Source organism: Onychostruthus taczanowskii, unplaced genomic scaffold (assembly GCF_017590055.1).
Source record: "Onychostruthus taczanowskii isolate IOZ18803 unplaced genomic scaffold, ASM1759005v1 scaffold52, whole genome shotgun sequence".
Taxonomy (NCBI): domain Eukaryota; kingdom Metazoa; phylum Chordata; class Aves; order Passeriformes; family Passeridae; genus Onychostruthus; species Onychostruthus taczanowskii.
This window is the reverse complement of record NW_024502791.1, coordinates 4617992-4635264: the sequence shown is the minus strand read 5'-3', so window position 1 is coordinate 4635264 and position 17273 is coordinate 4617992. Positions and strand designations below refer to the sequence as shown.

Sequence of the window (17273 nt, the reverse complement as noted above, 5' to 3'; positions counted from 1 at the left end):
TTTAAGAATTGTTAATGTCCACAAACAATGCAGCTTACCTCAAACATCTAACTTGAAGGAAGAAACTGGTATTTGTGTTTCATTATTTATTTATTTGTAAACAGCACCAATAAAGCTCTTTTCCACCCTAAATGTTGTTGCAGTATGGTGATGCAAGTATTTGCTTTTAGTTACATGTTTAAGGCCAATGAATAAAGAATTATCTAACTAAAATAGTAATCACTTACTACTGAAATGATAAATTAATACAAGTCACATGGAGAAGTCTTGCAGCCAATTAATAAAGAAGCACTTCTTTATACAATTTAAATGATTGTTAGGTTAAAAAAATTACAATTCACACCTAACCACAGACAGGAGCACAGTAGAAAGTGCAGTGGAATAAAGAAAATAAATGTTCTGAGTCTGATACTCCTTTTTAAAAGGCAGCACCCCCCACCTGGGGCATGAATTCAGCACTGATTCAGAAGACAAGAACTCTATCTACTAAATCAACAACAAAACTTATTGCAACAGTCCAGGTTTCACTTGGAAATCTTGCTGAAATACCAGCCAAGCTCAGCCTTGATTAGACTGCAATGAGATCATAGCTTGCGGAGGTATAGCTGTAGGCTCTTGTAAAGCTGATACTAAAGAGAAATGTATTTAAATGATACATCAATCTTTCTTGAAATGCTCAAGAATGTTCTCATATTTATTAATGTAATATGGATAAAGGTGACTACAGAACAACTTCAGAGTTCCTAAGGATACTGTTAGTACAGGACGTGAAATGACTTTCTACCCACCACCCACAATCAATAGTATGATTGACACTGCAAGCTGGGCATCTCAGATAAGAGCACTTTTAAAGTAAAAGTAATCAAGATAATGCAGCTATGGGAGATTTTCAAGAGATTCACTCTTGAGCACTCTGACTTTTCATTTTCTTTATTTCCAATAAGACCTCCCTGTTCAGATATTGTTTCTTTAAAAAAGAGGAAGATACAAACTGAGGCTCTTGAGACTTCTAATTATTGTCCTCAAAGTTCTCATTTCACCTTTTGTTGAAATATGCATGTTGCCACAAAAAGCAAGTCCTTTCTTTCAAGATGCCAAATTAGGCAAGAACAAGCTGCCTTTGGGCAATTTTTTTGGAATGTTATCACACACACATGCAGAGATCAGAAAAAATGTAAAGCATTTTTTTTAAAGGTACATTAAAAAATAATGGTATGCAACACAGTGACAATGCTAAAAGACTTTTTTCTTAAATATTAGCAACACCATTTGCACTTGGGTGGGGCAAGCTTTAGACGACCAGCTATGTTTAAAGATCGAGCAAGCTGTATCATGCACCATTTTTCTCTGGACCTACTGCAGCAATAACAAAAAGGGCAAGAGAAAGAAAAAATTTAAAAAGGCTTGTGCCTGGCAGGTGAACTTGATACTCTGCCTACTCGGTTCTATTTCTGGACTATTTCTCCAAGTGTTGTTCAGGTACAGGAAGAAAATCTACTGCGAATGGGGAAAACCTGCCCACCCTGGAAGTGCTGGGCCCACTGCTGGGCACCAGGAGTGTGACTGTGCACTGACCTCTCCCGGGGCAAAGCACTTCCCTCACAGCATCAATCATGGAATGGCTTGGGTGGGAAGGGACCTTTAAAGGTCATCCAATGCAACCCCGCTGCAATGAGCAGGGACAAAACTCCAGCAGCTGGGCACACGCTTACACCCCTGGTAAGGCTGGACACATTTTCTCCTCTTCAGCATGTCTTGCTTTCTCTGATTATTGGCAATTTGGTGGATCAAAAGGCACTCTTGTTTTAATTGACTTAATTTCTAAAAAATTCCCATATAGTATTTGCTGCCAGTATTTGCCCTAGACTCTCCCCACGACACCTGTAGTAAAAAAATTTCCCTTCCTATCAGCAAGCAAAACAGCCACACAACCAGAGAAATGGAGAAGTGTATTACAGAGAAAATGTTGAAAAGTGAATACCATATATTTGCTCATGATTTTTTCAATTACAGTATTTTTGGTGCTACTTCTCCAGCAGTTGTGACATATATGCTAAAGAAAGTGGCAAATATTTACACAGACTTCCCAGCATTTACATAAAGGTACAACTTTCTTCAAAGGCTGATCTTGCTTTTGAGACTGTAAAAGCAAGAGACAAATAGAATTTTAGAAATCCTCCTTAAGCAGCTGCTATCTGAGACTCCATTCACACCTTGTCACATTCCTGGAAGAGCTGGCAGTTGTCGTCATCCACCCTCACTTCCCCAGAGATGCTCTGGACTAGAGTGAGACAGAGCTTTACAGCCAGCTAACGCTTAAGCACATTTTAAATCCACAAAACCAGGAGTTTTTCCACAGGTGTCCTGAAGGATTTAGTCCACTGGGTTTTCTTGAGTCTCCCACTAACCAGTCTTCTGAGAAGGAAGGACACATGCCACAGAGAGAGGCACTGGAGAAACGGCATCTCCTCATCCATGGCAGCCCAATGATCCCCACTCAGGAACAGGGTAACAAGTTCAGAGCTCTCTTCAGCTGAGACGAGACAAACCTTACATCTCCTGCAGGGAGGGACTGTTCTAACCACTCTCTTTTAACTTATTCTTCCCACCACCAGAAGCAGTACAGTAAAAAACCAAAATACCATGATGGGTGGGCCAAATCAAGATGGAAAATTTTGCAGCTAAAAAATCATAGTCCTGGGCACACAAGTTTCAGTCCCTGGTTTCAAACCTATTTCTATACCCTGTGTCCAACAGTGGCAAATAAAAATACGCTCTAAAATTTAAACCCAAGGATCCAAATTCCCATCTTATTCCTAAGTCTGTCCTCATCTCTGTATGAATGGACCCAGATTGCTCTTCCACACAGCAGCACAGCTCTGTGGTTCCACCTAATTATTCCCTTGCAACAGACCCAGTTTAAAAAGGTTCCCAGGCACAGACACTTCTCTCCACATACCACAGCCACATCCTCATGCCACAAATACTTACGCCTGTTACTTAATACCTAGGTAACATTATGAATAAGCATCACTGATCAGTCTTTAGATGTAGCGCTTATTAGCCATTACCAAAAAGGTGGAATTATTTTAATTGGAACTTAATAGCTTGTGCATACATCGTAAAATAGCTCTTTTCTCCTCTTCTCAAATGCTCCCAGCTTTGCTGTTCTCTAGTTCAGGACAGTGATAAGCAGCCAACACTCTTGCAAGTCATATTTCAGCCTATATATCTGACACTGACTGTTGTTCCTTGAAAAACAGCACTAGGGAAGTGATCTAGAAACAGATGGTTTGAAAAGTTCTCACTGGGAAAGTTCCGTAACACAGTTGTTTCAAGGGTGGGAGAAGGGAACCAACCAGAAAACTCACAATGAAACCAGAGGAAAAATAAGATTAGTATAATTTCTGCTGTGGATAAAACAGGACTTGTTGACCTCTGACACTCTCTGGCACTTTCAAAATGGGAACAGGCAGAGTCCGGAGGACTTGTAGACAAAAGCATATACATAACTTTCTGACAGATCTTGAGCAAAATGTGCTTTGCTAATGTGACTTTTTTTCCACTACAACATATGGATCTATTTTCATGTGCTTTCACTGTGCAACATGAAAGCTGTCTTTACTGCAAAAACCAACAATTACTGAGAATGGGGGCTCTTAAGTAAAAACACATCCAGATGAAAAAAAAAAAAATCTACAAAACGTGAAGCATTTTTTTAACTTGTGTCCGGTACACTGAGATTAAACTGTAAGTATACAAGGACAAGAGAGGGAAAAAAAAAAAAAAAAAACCCAAAAAGAAAACAAGGCAACCATAGACTGCATATATAACCAAGCACGCCCCTCTCTCCCGTCTTCGGTGCATGCATTTGGTCACTATCCACAAGACCTTTTTGTTTAAAGAAGGGACAAAAAAAAGGGCTATCCTCATTACTCAGAATTTGCAAGTGCAACGGCAGCGGAGAAAACTCAGCCTCGGAGCCGCGAGTTTAGTCTCCATACCCTCCTGCGCCAGGAGCCCGGAGGGGAAAGAGGGAGGGAAGAGCCCAGCAGAGGGTTTCGGCTCCCCCAGCCAGTTACCAGCGCCCACAATGACGGCGCCGGCTTTTTACGGGGCGTACGAGCGGCCAGAAGCAGCAGGTCGGAGCCGCCACGCTGCCTGCGCCCAGCAACCTGTTGCCCCCAGAGCAGCTGGGATGAGCCCCGCACCCTCCGGTACCGCTCCCCGGGCGCTGGCGGCGGCCGCGGGGCCCTGGAGCACCCCCGGCCCGGCGGCACCTGCGCTGGGCGCGCTGCCCCGCGGTACCTGCGCCCCGGGCTGCGGGCAGGCGGCGCGGCCGGGCTGTCACCGCCGCGGGCATGGCAAAATGGAGCCGGCCGGACCCACCCCCCCCGGCCCGGCGCCGCTCACCTTGGTGATGATGAGGGGCTCCCCGTGCTCCCGTCCGCCCTTCACTGTGAAACCCCAGGGAGCCCCGCCGGTCAGCTGCACCTCCACCAGCTTGTAGCCCTCAGCTGCCCGCTGCTCTACCATCACCATCACGGGCCCCGGTTCCACCAGCCCGCCGCCGAGCCGAGGGTCGCTGACGGCCAGCCGCTCCCGTCCGCCCCGCAGCCCCACGTCCTCCATGGAGCGCCCGTCGCCGCCGGGGCTGGCTCGCCTCTGCCGGCCGCTCCCCGGTGCGCGCCAGCCGGCGGCCGCCCGCGGAGCCACCTACCCGCCCCGCAGCGCCGGCCGGCCCGGCCCCATCGGCGGCGAGAGAGGGCTGCTCCGCCCGCCCCCTCCCCTTCCTCCTCCCCCGCAGCCCGCGGTATTGTCTCACGCCGAGGCCGGAGCCCGGCGGCGGGGGGGCGGCACCAACTTGTGGCAACTTGGCGGCGGGGCAAATGCCGCCGAGCAACGCGGGGTGCTGGGAGGAGCGCGGCAGGGAGAGGTGCCCCCGCCTCCCCTTCTCCTCGGAAAGAGGGTGAAACCCGCGTTTCAGCAGCCGGGTGGCCACTCGCCCCTCCCAGAGAGCGGCAGCCCCGCAGCGCGATCCCCCGGCCGAGGAGGAGGGGAGAGAGGCGAGCAGCCCAGGGCCGGCCGCCAGACAAAGGCAGCGGCGAGAACGTCCGTGAGCCCCGAGTCAGCTGGGGCCGGGCCGGAGGCCGTACCCCTGACACCCCCGCCCCACCACCCGCAGGGGCGGCCGCGCTACCCTCCACCCCCGTTGCCAAACAAAAGCGGCGAGCAGGTGGAGGGTGGGCTGAAAGGGCAGCCGGCGGCTGCGGCCGTCCCCCGGGCAGGGACGCCCCGCCTTCGCCGTGCCAGGCGGCGGGGGGCCGGGGCTGGGAGCGCAGAGGGGGCCGGCTCTTGCCGGCTCTTCCCGTCTCGCCGCGGTGTTCGGGGAGGGGAAACCGGGCAATGCCGGGGGCAGGTCAGGGGGCAGCCGCAACGGGAGCCGAAGGAAGGAGGAGCTTTCTGCCGGCCCCTCCTGGCCTGCGCTGCCTCCACCACCTGTGGGGCGGGAGGGGCCCGCGGGCTCCGGGCCGCGCTCTCCCGCCCAGCCCCTCTAGCGGCACCCCCGCGGCACCGCCCGGCCCGGCCCGGCCCGGCCCGGCCCCCGCCGCCACCACGGACGGGCCGGGCCGGGCCGGGAACCGGCGGGAAACGCAGGTGAAGCTTTCAGCAAAGAAATCCAATAGAGAAGAGATCTGGAGTCCCAGATTTTAAAAAAAGTTTGATGGTAGAGTGCGAGGCAGGACAAGAAGTGCTAATCTGAAGGCAAATCTTGGATGGGAAATAAATGCAGGGTTTGGGTTTGCCTGATGCCTTCACTGCGTTAGTGGTGAGGCTGGGAGTGAAATACTTATTTTTTTGCAATTCTCGATGTTTAATTGAATCACTTTATAGGAGGTTTCAGTCCTTTTAAATCAGGAGCAGACTTGGCCTAGAGTACCAGTATGCTAACACGCAATCCTCCTTGGCATTTCACTAACAAACAGACAAACTACTGCTTGATCTAATTAAGGCAAATCTCTATTTTCGTTTCTGAAAGACTAGTGAACCTCAAGGTACTTTTTCATGTGACGAGTTGTCTCATGGAGGTGCCTGGTTATATGCAGTGGGATTTTAAGGTTTTGTATGTTGATGTAACAGGTCACATATTTTGCTTTCTGAAAGTGACCATTGGGACATTCTGATTATGTAGTTTGTTCCTCTAACTCCTATTTCAGTTGGTTTATTTCTCATAAAACTGTCCTGCCTTGAACTATTTTTTCCCGCCCCTTCAATACTTCCAGGATTTGCTGCAGGATGTTTCTTCAATACCTAAAGAAAACTTTGGGTTCAGGATTGAGAACACCTGAGTTGTCAATCCCATCAGAAGATTGGAGGCCATCTAGAAAAAAGAAAAATATATTATTAGGATGATTATTGTTCCCTTGTGATTAAGGTACAGAAGGAACAGTAAAAGTGGTATTCAAACTCATGCATTCTTTTATAAGAATCCTGCAAAATACAAACCTTATACCAAACCTAGGTATTGCATCAAGTTATTTAAGGTCTCTAATGACTCACAGACCCTCAGTCAGATTTCTTCTGCAATTATTTTCAGTCATATAGACAAGCAGAAATACAAGTAGTTTTCCCGAGGTCCTGTCTCCAATTCTTGGAATCTGAAACAAAGTCTTCAGTTATGTTTGTGTAACATGTATCAAGTTGTCTTCACAGTAATGTGTACTCAGTAACATGTAGCTGTAAGTTTTAAGGAACTGCAGTATGCAATTTGTTTTCTGTAAGTGTGATAATGAAGGGAAGATACACTAAAGTTTAAACAATTATTCTGTATCCCCAAGTATGCACATTGAAATGAAAATAAAATAAAATAGCTCACATCACTAATGAGAAGAACAAATACTGCTACCAAAAAAAGTCTTCTTTGTTTATATCCCCCCTTTTTCCAACTGCCAAACACTAATTCTTCACCTTGAACATTTTGTTGTCCATGGAAATTCAAGATTTGCATTGCTGTTCTGTCTTTTAGAATTGGTCTTAAAAATTCAGTATTGAAGCATGATGAAGAAATCTGAGCACAGATTTTAAAAGTGGAAAATCTAGAACCAGGAACTGGCAGCCATTGAAAACTGTCAAACTCTGCTACTGTAATTACTGTAATCTGTGGAAGATGTGGACATGTAGCTCTTGGGAAAGCAGTTGCCTGAAGGAGGGATATCTGAAAGCTTCACACTCCTGGTTAAGAGAGACCTCAGTATAGAAGTTTCCAGCTAATGCTTGCTTAGAACCTGATAGTCTGACTCAGCTGTCAGGCAGATCCTCAGTTTGTGGCTGACAGTTCAGAAATCAGACTTCCTTGCCCTGAATGACACCTTTTTTGCCTTTTATTCTTTGATGTTATCAATGTTACTAAGAGACCACAAAGTAAAGTTCTTCTTATATATGTTTGACCAGCCAAAGCAATGCAATAAAGGAATTGGTTTTTTGTCATACTGGTCAAATTTCTGTCAATTTCTTTTATATCCTCCCTCTCTGTGAAATCTGAAGCTTATTCAAAACTCAGCTGGAGACTTGTTCTTTTGTTCTTCTTAAAATATTGTGATAATTTTATTACTTGAATTTCTGCAACGTCTGCCAGTCTTCATAAGGTTTCAAATAGTCATAAAGAACAAAGGATTTATTGAATGGATTCTAAAATATTACTTTTCATTTGTGTGATAAGAGAACCAATGATAACTGTATCTGTCTAACAAAAGCCTCGGTGACCAAATTCTTAGCTATTTCTCTTGCCAAATGTTTTCTGAGCACACCGAAGTTACCAATAGGAGGTAGAAATGCAAGATACATCAGGGTGCCGTAAATATATGAAAGGAAGTAACAGACCACTTTTTCACACCGAGGACAGAGAATGATACAGCTATTGCCAACAAGGTATGAAAGGGATCCTTTTGTGTAAAAATGTGTGCTAAAGATACATGTATCAAAGATACTTCACCATGATACACAGAAGTTACCCAAGAACCTTCTCCTGCTGTGCAAAAGGAGCTATCAGGCTTAAGAGATGTTTCCCACATCCCCAGATTGTCTGTCCCTGCCCTGTGAAACAAAAGCTTTCTGCAGTATACCAGTCTCCTCCCATGGTGCTTCATGTCATCCTACTTTGATACTTGAAGCTTAATTAACAATTTCAAGTGAAATTTTGTTCTACAGAATTTATTCAACCTCCTTTCTGTTGCACATATTAAAATTCTCTGTTCCCTATTTAGGAGATAAGAAAACCGTGAATAAATTACTTTATAGCAGGATTTTATTTGAACAGGCAGTCTGATGTTAAGGCACAGCCTGTTTCACCTTTGTGGCTGTACAAAACATATCTTTTCCTTGAGGCACGGCACCTTGCAGTGAGTTGCACAGGATACCTGCAGGATGGCTCTAGAACAGGCTGGTTTACTCTCAGTCCTGAGGCCATTCATTGTGCTGGAATTTGCAATGTCAGGAGGGCTTTTTTTTTTTTATTTTTTCCTCCAGAAGCCAGGAAATTTGAGAGATGTAGATAGTTACAGAGTAAAGAACTGAGGTGAGGTAAGCCTTTACAGCCTCCCACTTGTTACCAGCCTTTCCAGGAGCTAACCACCAAACATCAACAGGCTGGCGAAGAGACAAAGTGCCTCTGCCTCAGCCATACAAAATCAAAGGCTGACGCCCTGAAGCATGCATAGTACATTGACAATTTAAGTTCAAATGCCAAAAGACAAAAGCTGATCCATGGTACGTATTCTGAGAGAAATACAGGATCATGGAATGGTTGGAAGGGACCTTATAAGATTGTTGCATCCAATGTCCTGTGGGCAGGGACATTTTTCACTAGACCAAGTTGCTTAAAGTCCCATCTAACCCAGCCTTGAACACTTCCAATGATGGGGCATCCACAGCTTCTTTGGGCAACCTGTTCCAGTGTCTCACCATCCTCACTGTAAATAATTTCTTTGTAATATCTACTACCTCTTCCTTGCCTGTCCCTTCTGAGTTTATAGCCACTGATGGCAGCCCTCCAGTCATGCAATTCATATGCACCACGTTTCAGTAACAGTGATTAGACTGTAGCTTTCTAGTTGCACAGTGGCTTGCAGCTCTTTCCTGTTTCCAGCTCTAATGTCTTTGAAAATTATCATCACAAAGACCAAAACAACTGAAATAGTGATAAGAAGTTCCTGCAACAGAAGTGGATGGATTTTTTGATCAAGTAGTTCAAGGTTTGTCAAGCTGCTGGCAGTCTGTTGTGGAGTCTGAAAGTCTTGAGAACCTGGAGAAACAGGTTGAGTAGCAGCCCAAGAGACAGACATCCTGGCATATCTGGGAACCAAGAGGCTTTCCTTTGGAAACCTGCCATGCTGCCTCTGATGGATTCAGCCTAATCATGCTCTTCTGCAAAACACTTTGATTCCAACAAATTACCCATTTTCCCAGAATGAAAAATACCATGTTGTAAACTTCCAGCAGGATGTCTCTGATTTAGGCACCTTAAAAACCTTTCCCAAGTGTGTCTTGTTTCTCCTGTATTGCGAGTAAGGCTTCATCAGCACATAATTAGTACTGGAGAAAACCTTAGAAGTTCTCAACCTTTCAGATATATATAACTCAAATACTTGATGAACTCTTTATTTCTTTACAATTAAAATAAAATCTGTGTTCTTTATCTAAAGCTTTCTATAAAGCTGAAATTCATGCAAGAATACCAGTTTAGATGATCCTCACATATTTCTGTCTCCCATGATGATATTGATTCAAACTTTGTTCAATTCTCTCTTATTCTCACAGCACATAAGCTTTGTACCTCAGAGCAATTTTCTGAGGGTGACAACATGAACTGTGGGAGAAGGATGAGAACTGAGGTTGTGAATGGCCAAGAGAAAAAAATATAACAATTTGCTATGGATAATATTCTTGACTCAGATCTTGAGACCTATTTGACCTGTAGACAAGAAAATGGAGATGAGTCCAACACAGACTCCTATAATCTGTAGCTTTTTTAAGGATTTATAATCTTCACAACACTGCATGATAAAAAGATTGAAAATCAAAGAAAAGGGCTACTCCTCATTTGGTTGCAGAGTCAGAAGATAACATACACCTGGCAAGAGGAGGTGAATAGGTAACCAGTTTTCCCTGGAGAAGTAGTTTTCAGCTTGTAGTCGAGTTCAGGCACATGTTAAGTCCTGCCTTGGGCCATAGTCCCTCTGGTATCAGTGTATCTGTTCCTTTTCCAGTTCTTACATTATGGCCCTTAATCAAATTGTATTACATCTCTGAGTACCACTTCACAGAGAAACCAAAGAGCAGAGTGAGAGCACAGAGGTTGAAATACTGGTACATGGCAGTCCATACTCTTTCATTGTCAGCAGGCTGACTAGGCAGCACATGGACACAGTTTGGGAGATAATATGGGCCAGGGACCATTACTGTGAGGCCCTAAGGATGCCATGCTTTTCTAGTTGTGGAAGAGAGTCCAGCAGCATATGCATATATACACTATATAGCTACATTTGATCATATGTATGTGCATTGCAGCTTCATTAACCTGGGAAATTTTTTTTTGCTTCATGAAGTTTCATCAGTTCAGTGAAGCATCATTTGTAATATTTATTCTTGCTGCCGAGTTTCTGATCATGGTACATTAGGGAGTGCTTTTCATGGTCCATCTTCTTTGATAGCACTTGTTACATGATAGCATTCTCTGTACAAACTGTGCTGTGCCACTTACTCTTATGCACCATAAAACACTGACCCATTTTAAATACATGAGGGATAGTCTCAGAGGCTAACAGGAGTCTTTAATGCTTTTAAACTCTGATATCACAGCATGTTATATCTGAATTCTGTACTTGATTAAGATGGTCAATGGAGCCAAGATTGTCATGGAAAATGCAAAGGGAGGGTTTAAAATGCTCTTTGTGCAGAAAATGGTCTGAAGGTTTTAAAAGGTAAGATAAATAGCAAGAAGCTGGAGTATGCATGAGAGCAGACAAAAGCCTTGTAATCTGGTATTTTTCACTTGGACTTTGTCTTCATTTGCTAGCTAGTCGCAAACAGACCTTTTTCTGCCTATCAGCCATATATAAATAAATTTCTCGGTGCTTTCTATAAACAGACACAGTTTCTGCATTGCAACTGACCTTTCTACCCTCAGCTTGATTACACAGAGCATGAACCATGTCCAGGGAAGGTCATAGGATGTAGAACCTTGTGAGAGGTTCTACATCCTATGCATGCATAAGGCATGAAGTACATGGGGTTTTTTTGCTGCAGTGCCATAGGAGTTTGCCCTAAAGCACCAGGTGTGCTCAAGAGACTGTGGTCCAGCAGTGGCAGATGCAGGATATTGCATGAATGTGGTGACATTAAAATGAATTGGGCATGCCCAGGAGTCCAGGGGGCAGATGTTCTTTCTGTGCATGCCACCTCCTCAAAGGCTGCTATGCCCCTTTTTGCTAAAGGTATAGGTGTGGTCTCCTCTCAGTTCTGCTAACAGAACTGTTAGCAGTTGATATTTGAGGGAGTCCTTTCAAGTCATACACATGAGAAAAAGTGCAACATTCAGATTAGCTTTCCCTGGCTCATGTTTGGCTTAGAAAGGATGAGGCTGTGGAAGGTACTGTTTCCTTAGCCCAAATTTTGTGTAAAGCAGATTCATGGCAATGGAGCATTGTTAATAAAGTCCTGAGGAAACAGCTTTGGGTTGGGGGGTTATTGTCCATCTTCTGTTTTAACGTAGATCCTGTTAGAACCTCAAGATTTAATTTCTTTTGTAGGTTTGAATTTGTGTACCTTTAATACACAGAGGATTACCCTCAGAATTCTGATTTCTGGAGCTGTTTTAGGACCAAGCAATTTCTTGGAGTTGTGCTCACAGGAAGTTGACTAATAGAAATAGCTGATGTAGCCAAGCTGTAATATAAAAGTATAGTGCAGCCATATTGCTCACCTAAATGTAAACTATCCAGTAAACTACATTGGATGCTCATTACTTTTTCCACCCTGGACTGTGGAGTCCACCTCTGACAATGAAGTCGTGGTCTTTAATCCTGAAGAGCAGAGAAGTCAAAAGAGTGGATCACAAATCCTTTCTGCACTACAATGTTTCTGCTGCTATTACTGCGTTTCCTCTGGATTCTCTGAGCAAGCTAAGCTGTGTTTTTTAACTATTTGCTCATTTCAGAGACTTCAAAACAACAATTTGTGGAGTTGAAGGTTGCAACTTTCCTTCACCCATTCCCAGGATGCTGCAGGTCTGACTGCTGGCCATGCAACCACTGCAGAGTTAAAAAACCCAGTGATGCTCATGGGGTTTCCAAGAGGAACATTGACTGGTGTCTGTGGTCTGGACCTGAACTGTACATTTTGTCTGAATTCCCTTCAGTTACACTTGCTTACAGTGTCCAACAAGACCATCTAATTGGCTATGGTACACTGAGATTTTTATCAATTTAATAGAGCCTTGGAGAGTCCTTGCACTGTAAGAGCGGTGAAGTTAGTGCTGAAGTATATTTTGATTAGACTACATAGACTGGTCTGAGGACACATGTTTTATGAGAGAAGTATTTTGTGCTAATGGGCATTGAAAATATAACTACTGGGTGGTGGGAGATGTAATCTAACAAGACCTAACCATCTAGCAATTGTATCAAGGATACAAGTGTCCTACATAATTTCTCCCGAGAGAAATTATTCTTCCTTTGGAAGACACTGGGGACAGGATAGACATTCAACTTTTGTAGGTTGGGTTACATGCCTACAAACATTACTATCCAAATTTCAGTATCACAGTATGTGAGAGATAATATTCTTTCTTTTCACAGTCTTCTTCATCAATCAGTTCCTATTCAAACTATGTCTTGTAGTGTACATAGGTGTGGGAGGAGGTCTCTTTATTACACATGCTGAAACTGGGGTATCTTTTTGTTCTGTGAAATAGTGTAACGATGACAATGACTAAGGGTGGAATTTGTTGAGAAATTTTGAGGCTGGCCACAAAAATCCATCTCAATGCAAGTTCAAAGACTAATATTCTCAGCATTGTCATAGAGAATTGGGGATTCTTTTTCTTCTGATCGATAAGCAAAAGTAATTTTCTTCAGTTTTCTGGATACATTTATCTACTCAGTTATTTTGTACTTCATCTGTATAAATCTTGTTTACTAATTTAAATACATTAGAGGCACAGTTTAAAAAACTAATTTGCATATGTTTCTTCACAAAAGCCAGGTAAGATTATATTTCCCTGGAGAAAGTATATAGTAAATCAATAAAATACAAGTAACTTGATTACATCAGTCAAATACACACAGTTATTTAGATGCTCAAGTACACACTCATTTAATATATTTGTGTTTTTATTATTTGAGAAAACAAAAAGAACTCAAATATTATTACCTTTATGCAAATGAGATACATTTATGTCAGCCTTTGAAATCAATATGCACTATCCTTAAAAGTAAATGACTATTTTGTAATTCTATAATTATATTTAAAAGACAGAGGGAAGGAAAGCAATGCCTCTGTTTTTCTTTCAGTAGTTTTTAATGGAGTCAATAGCTGTTATAATCTGTTATAAGGTGTTGCACCTTGCATATCACTATTGTTCCAAGATCCCTAATTTTACAGAAAACTAGAAATAGCAAGAATGGAGTGTGAATTTCTCCATTCATCTCAGTTATGCATTAAGTTAAGGGTTTAAAATTACCTTTTAAAAACTAGTACAGCTAATTATGGGACGAGCATATCTCACAGTTTTTTCCAAATTAAATCTAATTGCAGGAGGTCTGGGTAGATAAAATAAACAAAGTTGTTAAAGCATGTGGAAGATTGTTTAAGGAACCTTTTGCAGGACCTGTTGGAGAGACCATAACTGCATCCATTGAGCTTGAAGACAGACCTAGCTTTCTTCCGTTTGGGAAATGTTATGCCAGGTAATGTATAAAAAAACCTGACTATGAGATCCTGAACTTTGACAAAGTATAGCATTTACATTTGTGAGGTAGCTAAGATCTTCACTGAGACCTGTCAGGCAGTGATGCATTGAACCGTACACGTAAATGAAGCCAAACTATTCTCTGTCTCTATATGCACAAATTTCCTTTTCCTTTGTAAACCAGTGCTGTAGTCCCAGACTTAATTAAAACAGTGATTAAAGTATGTGCAGCTGCACACGCAAACATAAGCCATACCCACGCTCCTTAACAACAGAAGTGCATGCCTGTCATATTTTTGTAAATCTATTGCTTTCCCTTAGAAGCAGGCAAGCCAGTGTTTCATCTTAAAGATGGTCATGGACTGGGATGAGACATTGTGTTCTGGGTCCAAGAAGAGAGTGAGTAGGTATTTCTAAAAGTATTGAGCACACAGCTGTTTCCAAAGGAACACAGTATTGTTCTCATCCTTAAGCACACTGTTGCCAATGTCCAAAATCATGACTGGAATTTTCAATGTTATGCAGTGTTGTGCAGTGTTGTGCAATGTTGTACTTATGCTGTGAGTGTGATTGATTACTATTTACAATGCCAAGAGGGTTTTTTTAGTGTTTCTTGTATGTGTGCTAATGGTTGTCTCCAAGCTACATCATTTGCTTAGTTGAGATCCTGTCTTGGTGCAGAAATGAGACATACTGTGTCTGTCTTTCTCATTCACTGGCAGAAGTGGGAATTGTGTCAATAACTTCAGAGAGTAGGGAATTAGGACTGTAGAATGATGTAAGTTTTGTAGAATACTAAATAAATGTCCTTAACAAGACAAAATAATTCTTCTCTTGTTTCTTTCCCTACTTTTCTGCTTCCTTTGCATTTGTCCCCAGCTTTTATCCTCTTATTTTCATAATCACAAGAAGCCAAATTAAGTATAAGACTGAGTATAAGACTGCCAAAACAGCTTTGAATTTCTTTGACTGTTCTAACTCTCTATACTTTGAGCCCAGCAATGAGAACCAGAGACTAGCTAGCTCTTACCAGCTGAGGTGTTGCATGGCTCATTAATTTGGTAGATGCATCTCCCACTCAGCCACAAATGTTGGCACATTTTAGACACCTCTTCTTCTACCATGGTAAGTATCAGTTCATTCATGGGTCACTTAATTCTACTTTTTGCATTAGGTATGCTACAGGTCATGTGCTTTGCTTCCAATAAAAACCACATACTCCCTCTGAAGAAACTATGAAATCAAATCCTGAGAAATTACAGGAGGGAAGGAACCCAGAAGAAGAGGTTAAAAACCAGTGCTCCACTCAGAGGAGTAAAGCACTAAAAGGAGGGGGCACAGCTGACAAAACTGTGGCAAGAAAAGAAGGGATGTATAAAAAATTAATCTCCAGAGTATGGGAGTACAATTGAGGAATGAAAGCAGTTTCAAAGTGGCTGAAAAAAAGGGAGAGAAAAGTTATAGTAATAAAATGGTAAATCACACAGGCAGAGTAGAATATCATGATCAAAATCAATGAAAACAAATAATAAGCAGAAAAAGCAAAATACACAAAACATTCCTATCTGTAAGCTAGAACAAACAAGCAGGACAATGACTTGACATGCTTTTCAAATTTTTGAAAGAAAGAAAATGGCTACAGAAATAGTGAAGGGACCAATTTTAGAGACTGATAGTAGGAATGAAAGTCTTCTATTAAACAGTTTCTCTCTAATATTTCAAAGTTTTGCTCTTCTAAGTATAAGCCAAGCAATATAAATTTTCCTTCAAATCAGAGAAAACATTTTTTTTTATTTATGTGTCTTTGAGCTGTATATGTAGCATATGATGGCTTAATTTTTACTAATAATCTGTCTCAGTGGATTGTAATTCCTTAGTTTTTTAGTAGGCAAGTAGGTTTCAATGCAGTATCTTGACAGAAATGTGGCAACTCCATGCACCACTGCTCTAGCAGGAGTGGAATAAAGTCTGATGAGTCCCAGACTTGTACTGATGACAGAGCCTTCTATTGACAACCTCAGCATGAATTTATATTTCTGGAGCAGTGCAATCTGATTTTGCAACCTTGCTGTCACCAGTATGGTTTTGTATACATGGTAGCAACAAACTGTGGGATTGCAACATCTAGGTCACTCACCTGTCCTCATCCAAGGAGCAGGGAAATCTCTTTATGCTGGAAAGCAGCAAAAACACTGGCAAAACATGCAGCTCAGCTGCCTGTGTTTGAGTCTTTGATGATGTGTATGCCTAAATTCACATCATGGTCACTGGAGCCTCCTCAGCTCACCCTGTGCATTTATTTTCAAAAGATCTGAACAGGTCTCTGGACAAATTCTAGACCATAAGCTTGGGTGCCTAAGACCTCAGCTGACTGCAGCAGGAGTCCGAACACCTTGCTGATGCATGGCCATCCATGTGGAGGAGTCTGGCTTTGCAGGCTGACACCGGCTCTTCGAGCGCCAGCGCTCAAGCAGAGCCCGGGAGTCCCTGGCAGCAGGATGGGTGGATGGGTGGGCACACAGCAGGCCTTGGCAGCTTGGCCTCCAGCTGCACCTTCAGCCCTGCCACCACAGCCCTGCCACCACTGTCCAGCACTGGGAGGCTGCTCAGCCCCCACCAGCAGGCTGATGAGCTTGGTGGAGTTTGTTCTTTTGCTGGGATCGTGTATGAGGTCTCTTGGCTAATGTATGCAGCAGGCACCATTTCACCCAGGTCTGCAGCTGGTTTCCCTGCTGAGGGCAAACTCACTGTTCATAAACACTACACACAAAACATTCCACTGTCATTCAGCAGCCCCTCAAAATTTTTGCCAAAAAAATAAGCTAGATCATTGCAGGGGGAAAAAAAGGTTCGGTCATTTGTTCTTGTAGGGACTAATTATAAAATCCATGACTGTGTTATTTAATGTGCTGTTGACTTTGAGTCTTTTGGCAATGTTCCCTCCTGTATTTCCTGAATATGTCCCTATAAACAAATTTTCTGGAAGGGTGAGGGCTGATACAGGGAGTCTGAGACTTAGTTTAAAGGGAAGAATTACTTTTTGTGTTTATGATAGTATTTATTTGCTGTTGTATCTAGCAGGACCCTGTCATAAAAGATATTGTCAAGCTTATAAAGGAAAAACAAATATTGCAGGTCAAGTTCCTGTTTTCATATTAAGGTTTTACCAAATTAAAAAAAAAAAAAAAGAGAGAGAGAGAGAGAGAGACTGAGAGATATGTTATTGAGAAATCCTAAGTCCTGGAATTTTCCTTGTCAAGCTGATCTAATGCAGGCAGTACTGACTAAAGAGAGGATTTTTTTTTTT

At 42.8% G+C, this 17273-nt stretch overlaps 1 protein-coding gene across 2 annotated transcripts in view; it reads right to left on the bottom strand.

Moving 5' to 3' along the window:
* SHROOM2 (shroom family member 2) overlaps nucleotides 1–4697 on the bottom strand; it is a 117548-nt gene extending 112851 nt beyond the window's left edge. For both annotated transcript variants that reach the window (XM_041416556.1, XM_041416557.1), the window contains exon 1: nucleotides 4414–4697. In XM_041416556.1, the coding sequence (XP_041272490.1) occupies nucleotides 4414–4632 (219 nt within the window). In that variant the 5' untranslated portion in view covers nucleotides 4633–4697. The remainder of the gene's footprint in view (nucleotides 1–4413) is intronic.
* Nucleotides 4698–17273: the final 12576 nt, after the last annotated feature.